The sequence below is a fragment of the Oncorhynchus gorbuscha genome, linkage group LG23 (genome assembly GCF_021184085.1).
Source record: "Oncorhynchus gorbuscha isolate QuinsamMale2020 ecotype Even-year linkage group LG23, OgorEven_v1.0, whole genome shotgun sequence".
NCBI lineage: Eukaryota > Metazoa > Chordata > Actinopteri > Salmoniformes > Salmonidae > Oncorhynchus > Oncorhynchus gorbuscha.
This window is the reverse complement of record NC_060195.1, coordinates 15,726,446-15,739,729: the sequence shown is the minus strand read 5'-3', so window position 1 is coordinate 15,739,729 and position 13,284 is coordinate 15,726,446. Positions and strand designations below refer to the sequence as shown.

The 13,284-nt window shown below is 43.8% G+C and overlaps 1 protein-coding gene across 3 annotated transcripts in view; it reads right to left on the bottom strand.

The window, feature by feature from the left end:
- Nucleotides 1–3,762: 3,762 nt before the first annotated feature.
- The window catches only part of LOC124011316 (actin filament-associated protein 1-like 1), a 111,100-nt gene continuing 101,578 nt past the window's right edge, over nt 3,763–13,284 (bottom strand). For all 3 annotated transcript variants that reach the window (XM_046324561.1, XM_046324560.1, XM_046324562.1), the window contains exons 15-18: nt 12,648–12,815; nt 4,959–5,134; nt 4,532–4,645; nt 3,763–4,291 (exon numbers count right to left, since the gene is read on the bottom strand). In XM_046324561.1, coding sequence (XP_046180517.1) covers nt 4,265–4,291; nt 4,532–4,645; nt 4,959–5,134; nt 12,648–12,815 — 485 coding nt within the window. In that variant the 3' untranslated portion in view covers nt 3,763–4,264. The remainder of the gene's footprint in view (nt 4,292–4,531; nt 4,646–4,958; nt 5,135–12,647; nt 12,816–13,284) is intronic.

The following is a 13,284-nucleotide window of genomic DNA, read 5'->3' as shown; positions in this document are numbered from 1 at the left end:
CACTGGACTGCCCTACACTAGACTGACCCACACTGGACTGCCCTACACTGGACTGACCCACACTGGACTGCCCTACACTGGACTGACCCACACTGGACTGCCCTACACTGGACTGACCCACACTGGACTGCCCTACACTGGACTGACCCACACTGGACTGCCCTACACTGGACTGACCCACACTGGACTGTCCTACACTGGACTGCCTCACACTGGACTGCCCCTCATTGGACTGCCTCACACTGGACTGTCCTACACTGGACTGCCCTACACTAGACTGACCCACACTGGACTGCCCCTCATTGGACTGCCTCACTCTGGACTGCCCTACACTGGACTGCCCTCCACTGGACTGCCCCTCATTGGACTGCCTCACACTGGACTGCCTCACTCTGGACTGCCCTACACTGGACTGCCTTCCACTGGACTGCCCTCCACTGGACTGCCCTACACTGGACTGCCCCTCATTGGACTGCCTCACACTGGACTGCCTAACACTGGACTGCCCCTCATTGGACTGCCTCACACTGGACTGCCTCACTCTGGACTGCCTCACTCTGGACTGCCTCACACTGGACTGCCCCTCATTGGACTGCCTCACACTGGACTGCCTCACACTGGACTGCCCCTCATTGGACTGCCTCACACTGGACTGCCTCACACTGGACTGCCCCTCATTGGACTGCCTCACACTGGACTGCCTCACTCTGGACTGCCTCACACTCGACTGCCCCTCATTGGACTGCCTCACTCTGGACTGCCCTTCACTGGACTGCCCTACACTGGACTGCCCTCCACTGGACTGCCCTCCACTGGACTGCCCTCCACTGGACTGCCTCACACTGGACTGCCCTCCACTGGACTGCCTCACTCTGGACTGCCCTTCACTGGACTGCCCTTCACTGGACTGCCCTACACTGGACTGACTCACACTGGACTGCCCTTCACTGGACTGCCCTTCACTGGACTGCCCTTCACTGGACTGCCTCACTCTGGACTGCCCTTCACTGGACTGCCCTTCACTGGACTGCCCTTCACTGGACTGCCCTACACTGGACTGCCCTACACTGGACTGCTCTACACTGGATCAAACCTATCATTCAATGGCCTTCATGAATTTAGGATGCATTTTTGTATCTGTAATTTTTTTAATCATGGGTATATTATTTATTATTATTTATTTATTTGTGTACTTGTGCTTGTCTTGTGAATTTGCAACAATAAAATAGTGGACCATATATTTCAATGTGATTTGTCTATAGTGAGTAGGCCTATCCAGACATACTGACCACACTGCTTGGGTCGCGTGCGTGAGCATTGCAAAATAAATGTACAAATACATGTTATTCAATCATTGCACCCACACTCTCCCATCTACTCATTGGTTTTTAGGAGCATATATCCACGTGGGTGAAATATGAACTGAGCTCCACACTCCAGTCCTGTTGGTAGTGGTAATGCACCTTAAAGTTAGTTACCAACCGCCATATAAAGTCAAAAGAAGAAGAAAAAGCCTTGAAGAAGGAGAGACTGTTAGAAACTATATTTACCTTTTATCTGTGGATTAAATGTAAGAGGAGAGGACCTTGTGCATTTCAGGTCAAATAACAACAATAACAGCTAAATTGCCGTACACGTTTAACGCTTTTCGACCTGTCCCCAAATTAATATAGATGGTTTGGGGTTTGTTTTGATATTTCAACCTGCGTGTCCTGATGGTGTCTGGTGTGAGTGGACAAAATCAACATGCACCCGGTCTAGTCAGCATGTAAGCCTAACGTAGAGTAGGTGTAATACCTTTCTGAATCAAATGGTGGGACTATTGTTCTTCAGAGACAAAGGCTTCATCTGCCACTGATGTACACTACATGATTAAAAGTATGTGGACACCTGCTCATCGAACATCTCATTCCAAAATCATGGGCGTTAATATGGAGTTGGTCCCCCCTTTGCTGCTATTACAGCCTCCACTCCTCTGGGAAGGCTTTCCACTAGGTGTTGGAACATTGCTGCAGGGACTTTCTTCCATTCAGGAGGAAACCTGGCACCACCCCTACGGTGAAGCATGGTGGTGGCAGCACCATGCTGTGGGGATGTTTTTCAGCGGCAGGGACTGGGAGACTATTCAGGATCGAGTCAAAGATGAATGGAGCAAAGTACAGAGAGATCCTTGATGAAAACCTGCTCCAGAGCGCTCAGAACATCAGATTGTGTTGAACGTTCACCTTCCAACAGGACAACGAAGCTTAGCACACAGCCAAGACAACGCAGGAGTGGCTTCGGGACAAGTCTCTGAATGTCCTTGAGTGGCCCAGCCAGAGCCTGGACTTGAACCCGATCGAACATCTCTAGAGAGACCTGAAAATAGCTGTGCAGCAACGCTTCCCATCTAACCTGACAGAGTTTGAGAGGATCTGCAGAGACGAATGGGAGAAACTCCCCAAATACAGGTGTGCCAAGCTTGTAGCGTCATACCAAGAAGACTTGTGGCTGTAATCTCTGCCAAAAGTGCTTCAACAAAGTACTGAGTAAAGGGTCTGAATATGTACTTAAATTCGAAAAACTTGTTTTTGCTTTGTCATCATAAGGCTGTAACTTAACAAAGAGTGGAAAAAGTCCAGGAGTCTGAATACTTTCCAAAGGCACTGTAGGTACTGTCTTATCAGCGGTGTGAATTCCTGTAGATAAGTATTGACACTAGTATACATCATTCAGATAATATTTATTATTATCACAATTTTATTTGTCATCATACTGTTTATAAAGTACATCTCAATTTGAGGGTAAAATGAACATTGTGCAGTGTAAAAATCATCCTATAGACAAAACAGTAGGTATGGTTTCTGTCTGTACAGATAGAGGTGATGCTTCTGTCTGTACAGATAGAGGTGATGCTTCTGTCTGTATAGATAGAGGTGATGCTTCTGTCTGTACAGATTGAGTTGATGCTTCTGTCTGTACAGATAGAGGAGATGCTTCTGTCTGTACAGATAAAGGTGATGCTTCTGTCTGTACAGATAGAGGTGATGCTTCTGTCTGTACAGATAAAGGTGATGCTTCTGTCTGTACAGATAGAGGTGATGCTTCTGTCTGTACAGATAAAGGTGATGCGTCTGTCTGTACAGATAGAGGTGATGCTTCTGTCTGTACAGATAAAGGTGATGCTTCTGTCTGTACAGATAAAGGCCATGCTTCTGTCTGTACAGATAGAGATGATACTTCTGTCTGTACAGATAGAGGTGATGCTTCTGTCTGTACAGATAGAGGTGATGCTTCTGTCTGTACAGATTGAGGTGATGCTTCTGTCTGTACAGATAGAGGTGATGCTTCTGTCTGTACAGATAGAGGTGATGCTTCTGTCTGTACAGATAGAGGTGATGCTTCTGTCTGTACAGTTAAGGTGATGCTTCTGTCTGTACAGATAGAGGTGATGCTTCTGTCTGTACAGATAAAGGTGATGCTTCTGTCTGTACAGATAGAGGTGATGCTTCTGTCTGTACAGTTAAGGTGATGCTTCTGTCTGTACAGATAGAGGTGATGCTTCTGTCTGTACAGATAAAGGTGATGCTTCTGTCTGTACAGATAAAGGTGATGCTTCTGTCTGTACAGATAAAGGTGATGCTTCTGTCTGTACAGATAGAGGTGATACTTCTGTCTGTACAGATAGAGGTGATGCTTCTGTCTGTACAGATAGAGGAGATGCTTCTGTCTGTACAGATAGAGGTGATGCTTCTGTCTGTACAGATAGAGGTGATAAGGCAAAGGGAGAAAACAATGTTAAAGGGATAGTTTTAGATTTTGGCAATTAAGCCCTTTTTTCTACTTACCCAGAGTCAGATGAACTCATGGATACCAATTGTATGTCTCTGTGTGTAGTTTGAAGAAAGTTTGAAGGGCGGTTCTGGAGCCATTTTTGCGGCTTAAATGCACTGACTGGAAGTCTACAGAAGAAGTTCCAGTGACATGGAGCTAGGAAAAGTCTTAATTTACAAAATCTGGAAGCATCCCTTTAAAGCACATCACATACAGTAAATCACTGTGTTTTTCTTCCATCTCCATTGTCTTCCATTCCAGTTCTATGCAACATTCTCACCTTAAATCTCTCGTTGTCCCTTTGTCATTTATTAAGGTATAATTTAATATCCTTTCTGTACACTGGCTCAAATATTCCATTTCGTCCAAATCTCTACAACAATCTGAAAGACACATCCTCTCTCTGATATTCCTCCAATCATATCCAATCTTTCCTTAACATCGTTATGCCTTAGGTGCATTTCTTTGACTCCCATTCCTGCAATGAAAATCAACAGTTTAATATTTTTGTGTGTTATACACACACACACACATGCACACACACACGCTGTGTATTTTCTGTGAGTTTTCCTCACACTAACTGCTGGGACACCATTAGACCCTGGTGATGGAACTGGCTCACAGTGACAGACTGTGGAGCTGCGTCCCTCTAAGGTGCACAATTTGGGACACAGATAAACTGTGTGTGTGTGTGTGTGCGTGTGTCTTTCGTCCTTACCTTGGCTTTCTGCATGACTGTTCTTTTAGATGTTGAGTAGACAGGATGTTTCACACGGACCGCAGAGACACAGCTGACAGGTATAGACTCAGAATAGTAGGGCCTGCTATACACCTGAGACACACACACATTCAAATCGTTAGAATCAGTGATCACTCTTGAGTGACGCGGTGCTCTAAGGCATCTCAGTGCTAGAGGCATCACTAAAGGCACCCTGGTTCAAATCCAGGTTGTATCACAACCAGCTGTGATTGGGAGTCCATAGTGAGGTGCACAATTGGCCAGTGTTGTCTGGGTTTGACCTGTGTAAACTGTCATTGTATATAAAAAAAAATTCTTAACTGACATGTTTAGTTAAAAAAGAAATACATTTGCTGGTGGGTCTATGTGTGTGTCTGCAGATATATACTGTATGTGTGTGTTGTACCTTGCTGGAGGGTTTGCTCTCCCCAGGTGCCCCCAGAGCCCCTCCTGCTAGGCTCTTCTTCAGGTTGTCTTTAACCTGGGTGAGCCGGAGCTCCAGGTCCACCCTCTCACTCTCCTTCCCCCGGCACGTCTCCTCTAGCTGGGACACACGCTCACTCAAGGAGCCCTTCTGCTCCTCTGATCCAGGAACACAGAGAAAATTGATTAGGGAGCCCCTGTATAGTTCTGCCAGTAGGCAGTGCTAGTGCGTTGCTGGTGATCTTTTTTTAGTATTTTGTGGGTGCATTAAGTGCTGTAGCCTACTGAGATTATATTAAAGAGTTTTGTGCATATCTGTTTTGTGTGTTGTTGTATTTATCAGGGATCACCAGTCGCTGTTGCCAAGGCAGCAGCTACTCTTCCTGGGTCTAAACATATTAAGGGGTGGCAGGGTAGCCAAGTGGTTAGAGTGTTGGACTAGTAACCCACTGTTCCTAGACCAGTTAACCCACTGTTCCGAGACCAGTTAACCCACTGTTCCTAGACCAGTTAACCCACTGTTCCTAGACCAGTTAACCCACTGTTCCTAGGCCGTCATTGAAAATAAGAATTTGTTCTTAACTGACTTGCCTGGTTAAATAAAGGTAAAAAAGGCACTTACATTACATATAAAACAGTACATCATATAAAACAGTACATCATATAAAACAGTACATCATATAAAACAGTACATCATATTACATATCAACAATACAAAATGTTTGATATCAACAATATTACATATGTGTCTGTGTGTGTGTCTTCACAGTCCCTGCTGTTCCATAATGTGTAATCTGATTCTAGGTGCTTGCATCAGTTACCTGATGTGGAATAGACTTCCATGTCCACCTCCCATAGTCTGTTCTGGACTTGGGGACTGTGTAGAGCCCTCTTGTGGCATGTCTTGTGGGATATGCATGGATGTCTGAGCTGTGTGCTAGTAGTTTAAACAGGCAGCTAGGTGCATTCAGCTTGTCAACACCTCTTACAAAAACGAGTAGTGATGAAGTCTATCTCTCTCCCACTTTGAGCCATGAGAGATTTACCTGCATATTATTAATGCTAGCTCTCCATGTACAGTTGGACATTTACATACACTTAGATTGGAGTCATTCAAAATCGTTTTTCAACCCTCCACAAATTTCTTGTTAGCAAACTATAGTTTTGGCAAGTCGGTTAGGACATGTACTTTGTGCATGACAAGAAATGTTTCCAACAATTGTTTACAGACAGATGATTTCACTTATAATCCACTATATCCCAATTCCAGTGGTCAGAAGTTTACATACACTAAGTTGACTGTGCCTTTAAAGAGCTTGGAAAATTCCAGAAAATGATGTCATGGCTTTAGAAGCTTCTGATAGGCTAATTGACATCATTTGAGTCAATTGGAGGTGTACCTGTGGATGTATTTCAAAGCCTACCTTCAAACTCAGTGCCTCTTTACTTGACATCATGGGAAAACCAAAATAAATCAGCCAAGACTAAGTCAAGTCTGGTTCATCCTTGGGAGCAATTTCCAAACCCCTGAAGGTACCACATTCATCTATACAAACAATAGTACGCAAGTATAAACACCACACAGCCGTCATACCGCTCAACAAGGAGACATGTTCTGTCTCCTAGAGATGAACATACTTTTGTGTGAAAAGTGCAAATCAATCCCAGAACAACAGCAAAGGACCTTGTGAAGATGCTGGAGGAAACAGGTACAAAGTATCTATATCCACAGTAAAATGAGTTCTATATCGACATAACCTGAAAGGCCGCTCAGCAAGGAAGAAGCCACTGCTCCAAAACTGCCATAAAAAAACAGACTAGGGATTGCAACTGCACACGGGGACAAAGATTGTACTTTTTGGAGAAATGTCCTCTGGTCTGATGAAACAAAAATAGAACTGTTTGGCCACCATCACAACAGTGAAGCACGGGGGTGGCAGCATTATGTTGTGGAGGTGCTTTGCTCCAGCAGGGACTGGTGCACTTCACAAAATAGATGGAATCATGAGGTAGGAAAATGATGTGGATATATTGAAGCAACATCTCAAGACATCAGTCAGGAAGTTAAAGCTTGGTCGCAAATGGGTCTTCCAAATGGACAATGACCCCAAGCATACATCCAAAGTTGTGGCAAAATGGCTTAAGGACAACAAAGTCAAGGTATTGGAGTGGGCATCACAAAGCCCTGAGCTCAATTCTATAGAAGATTTGTGGGCAGAAATGAAAAAGCGTGTGCGAGCAAGGAGGCCTACAAACCTGAATCAGTTACACCAGCTCTGTCAGGGGCAATGGGCCAAAATTCACCCAACTTATTGTGGAAAGCTTGTGGAAGGCTACCCAAAACATTTGACCCAAGTTAAACAATTTAAAGGCAATGCTACCAAATACTGATTGAGTGTATGTACACATCTGACCCACTGAAATGTGATGAAATAAATCATTCTCTCCACTATTATTCTGACATTTCACATTCTTAAAATAAAGTGGTGATCCTAACTTACCTAAGGCAGGGAACATTTACTATGACTAAATGTCAGTAATTGTGAAAAACTGAGTTGAAATGTATTTGGCTAAGATGTATGTAAACTTCCAACTTCAAATGTACATTTAAGGGCCAGCCATGCTCTTATAGCCAATTAAAATGTTCAGAGGTCCCTCTGCGGCACCTGACCACACAACTGAACAGTAGTCCAGGTGTGACAAAGGCAGAGCAGTGCTTTATTATGGACAGACTTTTCACCATCTTAGCTATTGCACTATCAACAAGTTTTGACCATGACAGTTTACAATCCAGGGTTACTCCGAGCAGTTTAGTAACCTCAATTTGCTTAAATTCCAAATTATTCAATACAAGATTTAGCTGAGATTTAGGGTTTAGGGAATGATTTGTCCCAAATTCAAATTTGGGTCGGCAGGTAAATCAAATTAAATGAAATGTTATTGGTCACATGCAGATGTTAATGCGAGTGTAGTGAAATGCTTGTGCTTCCAGTTCCGACCATGCAGTAATATCTAACAAGTAAGTAATCTAACAATTTCACAACTACTACCTTATACACACAAGTGTAAAGGAATGAATAAGAATATGTACATAGAAATATATGGATGAGCGATGGCCGAATGACATAGGCAAGATGCAGTAGATGGTATAAAGTACAGTATATACATATGAGAAGAGTAATGTAGGGTATGCAAACATTATATAAAGTGGCATAGTTTAAAGTGACTAGTGATACATTTATTACATCCAATTTTTTATTATTAAAGTGGCTGGAGTTGAGTCAGTGTGTTGGCAGCAGCCACTCAATGTTAGTGATGGCTGTTAAGCAGTCTGATGGCCTTGAGATAGAAGCTGTTTTTCAGTTTCTCCGTCCCAGCTTTGATGCACCTGTACTGACCTCGCCTTCTGGATGATAACGGGGTGGACAGGCAGTGGCTCGGGTGGTTGTTGTCCTTGATGATCTTTTTGGCCTTCCTGTGACATCGGGTAGTGTAGGTGTCTTCGAGGGCAGGTAGTTTGGCCCCGGTGATGCGTTGTGCAGACCTCACTACCCTCTGGTACCGCAGTTGCGGTGATACAGCCCAACAGGATGTACTCGATTGTGCATCTGTAAAAGTTTGTGTTTTTTTGGTGACAAGCCAAATTTCTTCAGCCTCCTGAGGTTGAAGAGGTGCTGTTGCGACTTCTTCACGACGCTGTCTGTGTGGGTGGACAATTTCAGTTTGTCTGTGATGTGTACGCCGAGGAACTTAAAACCTTCCAACTTCTCCACTACTGTCCCATCGATGTGGATAGGGATGCTCCCTCTGCTGTTTCTGAGGGCCCTCACCTCCTCCCTGTAGGCCGCCTCGTCGTTGTTGGTAATCAAGCCTACCACTGTAGCGTCGTCTGCAAACGTGATGATTGAGTTGGAGGCGTGCATGGCCATGCAGTCATGGGTGAACAGGGAGTACAGGAGAGGGCTGAGAACGCACCCTTGTGGGGCCCCAGTGTTGAGGATGGAGATGTCGTTTCCTACCCTCACCACTTGGGGGCGGCCCGTCAGAAAGTCCAGGACCCAGTTGCACAGGGCGGGGTCGAGACCCAGGGTCTCGAGCTTAATGATGAGTTTGGAAGGTACTATGGTGTCGCTCGCTTTGACGACAATACAGTGCCACTGACACGGCCCGCTACCAAAACCTGCAGACTCCTTCACCACAGCCAATGTGAGTAAAACATTTAAACGTGTTAACCTTCGCAAGGCTGCCGGCCCAGGCGGTATCCTTTGCCGCCTCCTCAGAGCATGCGCAGACCAACTGGCTGGTGTGTTTACAGATATATTCAATCAATCCCTATCCCAGTCTACTATTCCCACATGCTTCAAGAGGGCCACCATTGTTCCTGTTCCAAAGAAAGCTAAGGTAACTGAGCTAAACGACTATCGCCCCCGTAGCACTCAATTCCGTCATCATGAAGTGCTTTGAGAGACTAGTCAAGGACCATATCACCTCCACCCTACCTAACACCCTATACCCACTCCAGCCTAGTGGTTAGAGCATTGGGCCAGTAACCAAAAGGTTGCTCGATGGAATCCCTGAGCTGACACGGTAAAAGTCTGTCATTCTGCCCCTGAACAAGGTAGTTAACCCACTGTTCCTAGGCCGTCAATGTTAATAAGAATTTGTTCTTAACCGACTTGCCTAATTAAATAAAGGTTTAAAAAATACAATGCATTTTGTTTTTGAAATATTTAGAACTAACTGCAGCACTTTTTTAAGTGTGATTTTAGCGGAAGGACTTTTGCTTCCCTCCTGGCCTGAGGGCACACACTTTCTAGCAGACTTAGATTGAAGATATGGCAAATAGGAATGGCAATATCGTCTGCTATTATCCTCAGTAATTTTCCATCCAAGTTGTCAGACCCCAGTGGCTTGTTTTTTATTTATTTTTATTTCACCTTTATTTAACCAGGTAGGCTAGTTGAGAACACCTTTATTTAACCAGGTAGGCTAGTTGAGAACACCTTTATTTAACCAGGTAGGCTAGTTGAGAACAAGTTCTCATTTGCAACTGCGACCTGGCCAAGATAAAGCGTATTTGACACATACAACAACACAGAGTTACACATGGAATAAACAAAACATACGGTCAATAATACAGTAGAACAAAAGAAAACAAAAAGTCTATATACAGTGAGTGCAAATGAGGTATGTTATTAAGGAAATAAATAGGCCATGGTGGCGAAGTAATTACATTGTCATTGTTGATAGACAACAATCTTCTTTTTTTTACCTCTTCCACACTTACTTTATGGAATAAAAAATGACAATGCTTGTCTTTCCTAATTTGATTAGTTATACCTGGATGTGTAGTGTGTCACGCCCTGGTCTAAGTAGTTTGTGTTTTTCTTCATGTATTGGGTCAGGCCAGGGTGTGGCATGGAGTTTTTGTATTGTGGTGTGTTTTGTCTTGGGGTTTTGGTGTGTATGTATTTGGGATTGTAGCTAGTGGGGTTATCTAGCAAAGTCTATGGCTGTCTGGAGTGGTTCTCAATCAGAGGCAGGTGCTTATCGTTGTCTCTGATTGGGAACAATATTTAGGCAGCCATATTCTTTGGTTGTATTGTGGGTGATTATCTTGATGTCCTTAGTCTGTGTTAGTTTGCACCAGTTAAGGCTGTTTCGGTTTTCACTATGTTTATTGTTTTGTAGAGTTTGTGTTTAGGATTCGTGTTACTTGTGTGATTAAACATGGATCGCAATATACACGCTGCAGTTTGGTCCGACTCTCCTTCACCACATGAAAACCGTTACATAGTGTCAGCGTTTGTTTCTGGCATGTCATGTATAAGTTTGCTAATCTTGCCAATGAAAAAATCATGAAAGTAATTGGCAATATCAGTGGGTTTTGGGATAATTGAGCCATCTGATTCAATGAATGATGGAGCTGAGTTTGTCTTGTTGCCCAAAATGTAATTTAAGGTGCTCCAAGGCTTTTTATTATCAGTCTTTATATAATGTATCTTTGTTTCATAATATAGTTTATTCTTATTTTTATTCAGTTTAGTCACATGATTTCTCAATTTGCAGTACGTTTACCAATCGGTTGTGCAGCCAGACTTATTTGCCATTGCTTTTGCCTCATGCCACACCCTGATCTGTTTCATCTGTCCTTGTGCTTGTCTCCACCCACCTCCAGGTGTCGATTATTATCCCCGGTGTATTTATCCCCTTGTTTCCTGTCTCTCTGTGCCAGTTGGTCTTGTTTTGCCAAGTCAACCAACGTTTTTCCTAGCTCCTATTTTTCCCCAGTCTATTTATGTTTATTCCTACCCGTCCTGGTTTTGACCCTTGCCTGTCCTGACTCCGAACCGGCCTGCTTGACCCCTCTGTCTGTCCTGACCTCGAGCCTGCCTATCCCTTTGTACTGTTTGGACTCGGACCTGATGACTGAACCCCTGCCTGTCCTGACCTCGACCTGCCTTTTGCCTACCCATTATATGATAATAAATATCGGAGCTCAACCATCTGCCTCCTGTGTCTGCATTTGGGTCTCGCCTTGTGCCCTTATACCTCATCCCTCTCAATCATACCATTTTTCAATTCCTCATCAATCTAGAGGGATTTAATAGTTTTTAAAGTAATGTTTTTAATGTCTGCATGCTTATTAGAAACTTAAATAAGCAATTGTATTAATTTGTCAAGAGCAGCATCTGGTTGCTCCTCATTTCACAGCACAGACCAGAGACTATTGAGTGGGCAGCTTGATGGAAGCCAGTCAATATTTAAATCCCCCAGAAAGTATACCTCTCTGTTGATATCACGTACATTAACAAGTAGCTCACACATATTATCCAGATACTGACTGTTGGCACTTGGTGGTCTATAGCAGTTTCCCACAAGAATGGACCTGTAGCCATATTACTTCAACAGTATTTAATATTAGATCCTCTCTAAGCTTTACAGGAATGTGGCTCTGAATATAAACAATCAACACCTCCACCATTGGCTTTTCTGTATTATAACCATGTATTGCTACCACTGTATCATCAAAAGTATTATCTAACTGAGTTTCAGAGATAGTCAGAATATGAATATCATCTGTTAAAAGCAATTTATTGATTTCATTAACCTAGTTTCTTAGGCTACACATGTTAGCGTGGGCTATTTTTAGCACTTTTCTGAGATGCTTGATTGTTTTCATTGCTTAAATGGGAAGCTTAGCAGAAGTAGACATGCTCCTGTTATTTATGTTTGAGCTGATAATGCAGGGTGAGCTGCACACAGTGAACATAGTATAACTCTGGTTCATAGGTACATGATTACTGCGTAAAATTGCTGTAGGATCAGCAGAGGCATTCAGCGCAGTTAGAGAGACATACATTAGGTTACTTACATTGTGTCTGCCAATCCCCCTGGGATAATGTACATTTGCTGAAGAATTATGACAACTCAGCGACACAATGGTAGGGATTGTCTGAGCTGGGATTGAGTCATTGATAAGTCATTGTCTCAACGCAGCCTTATAAGTTTGTTAAATGATATAGGAACCCAAATGATTTGGGTGGATCCCATCCTCCTTATAAAACGTGTTTTGTTTCCAAAGGGTTTGTGTGTATGTGTATGTGTATGTGTGTGTATGCGTCTGTATGTTTGTGTATGTGTGTGTATGTGTGTGCTCTTTCCCTCTTACCTGTAGCAGTCTTAAATCTCTCCTTCACCTCTCTCCTCTCTTGTCTCAGTGTCAGCAGAGTGGTCCGTATCCCATCCCTCTCTCTCTCCAGGTGTTCTTTCTCTCTCAGGAATAGTTTAGCGTCCTCCTCTGCTCGTGTTTTTCCATAGAGGCCATACTGATTGGTGTCTGGGGGGGGGGGGGGGGGGGTGATGAAATGTGAAAGGTCAGAAGTCAGACCTGGAGAGGTTATGGGAAGAAGACATAACCTCATTCCTCTTTCCCCTCTCTCTCTCTCTCTCTCTCTCTCTCTCTCTCTCTCTCTCTCTCTCTCTCTCTCTCTCTCTCTCTCTCTCTCTCTCTCTCTCTCTCTCTCTCTCTCTCTCTCTCTCTCCCTCCCTCCCTCCCTCTTCATGAGTAACTCTTCCTCTACCTCTCACACATAAAGAGTAGGAGAGAGACCACTGTGACTGACCCAAACTGAAGGAAAGCTTTGACTATGTACAGACTCAGTGAGCATAGCCTTGCTATTGAGAAAGGCCACTGTAGACAGACCTGGCTCTCAAGACAAGACAAGCGATGTGCTCACTGCCCACAAAATGAGGTGGAAACTTCCTAACACTTCCTAACCTCCTGCCAAATGTATGACCATATTAGA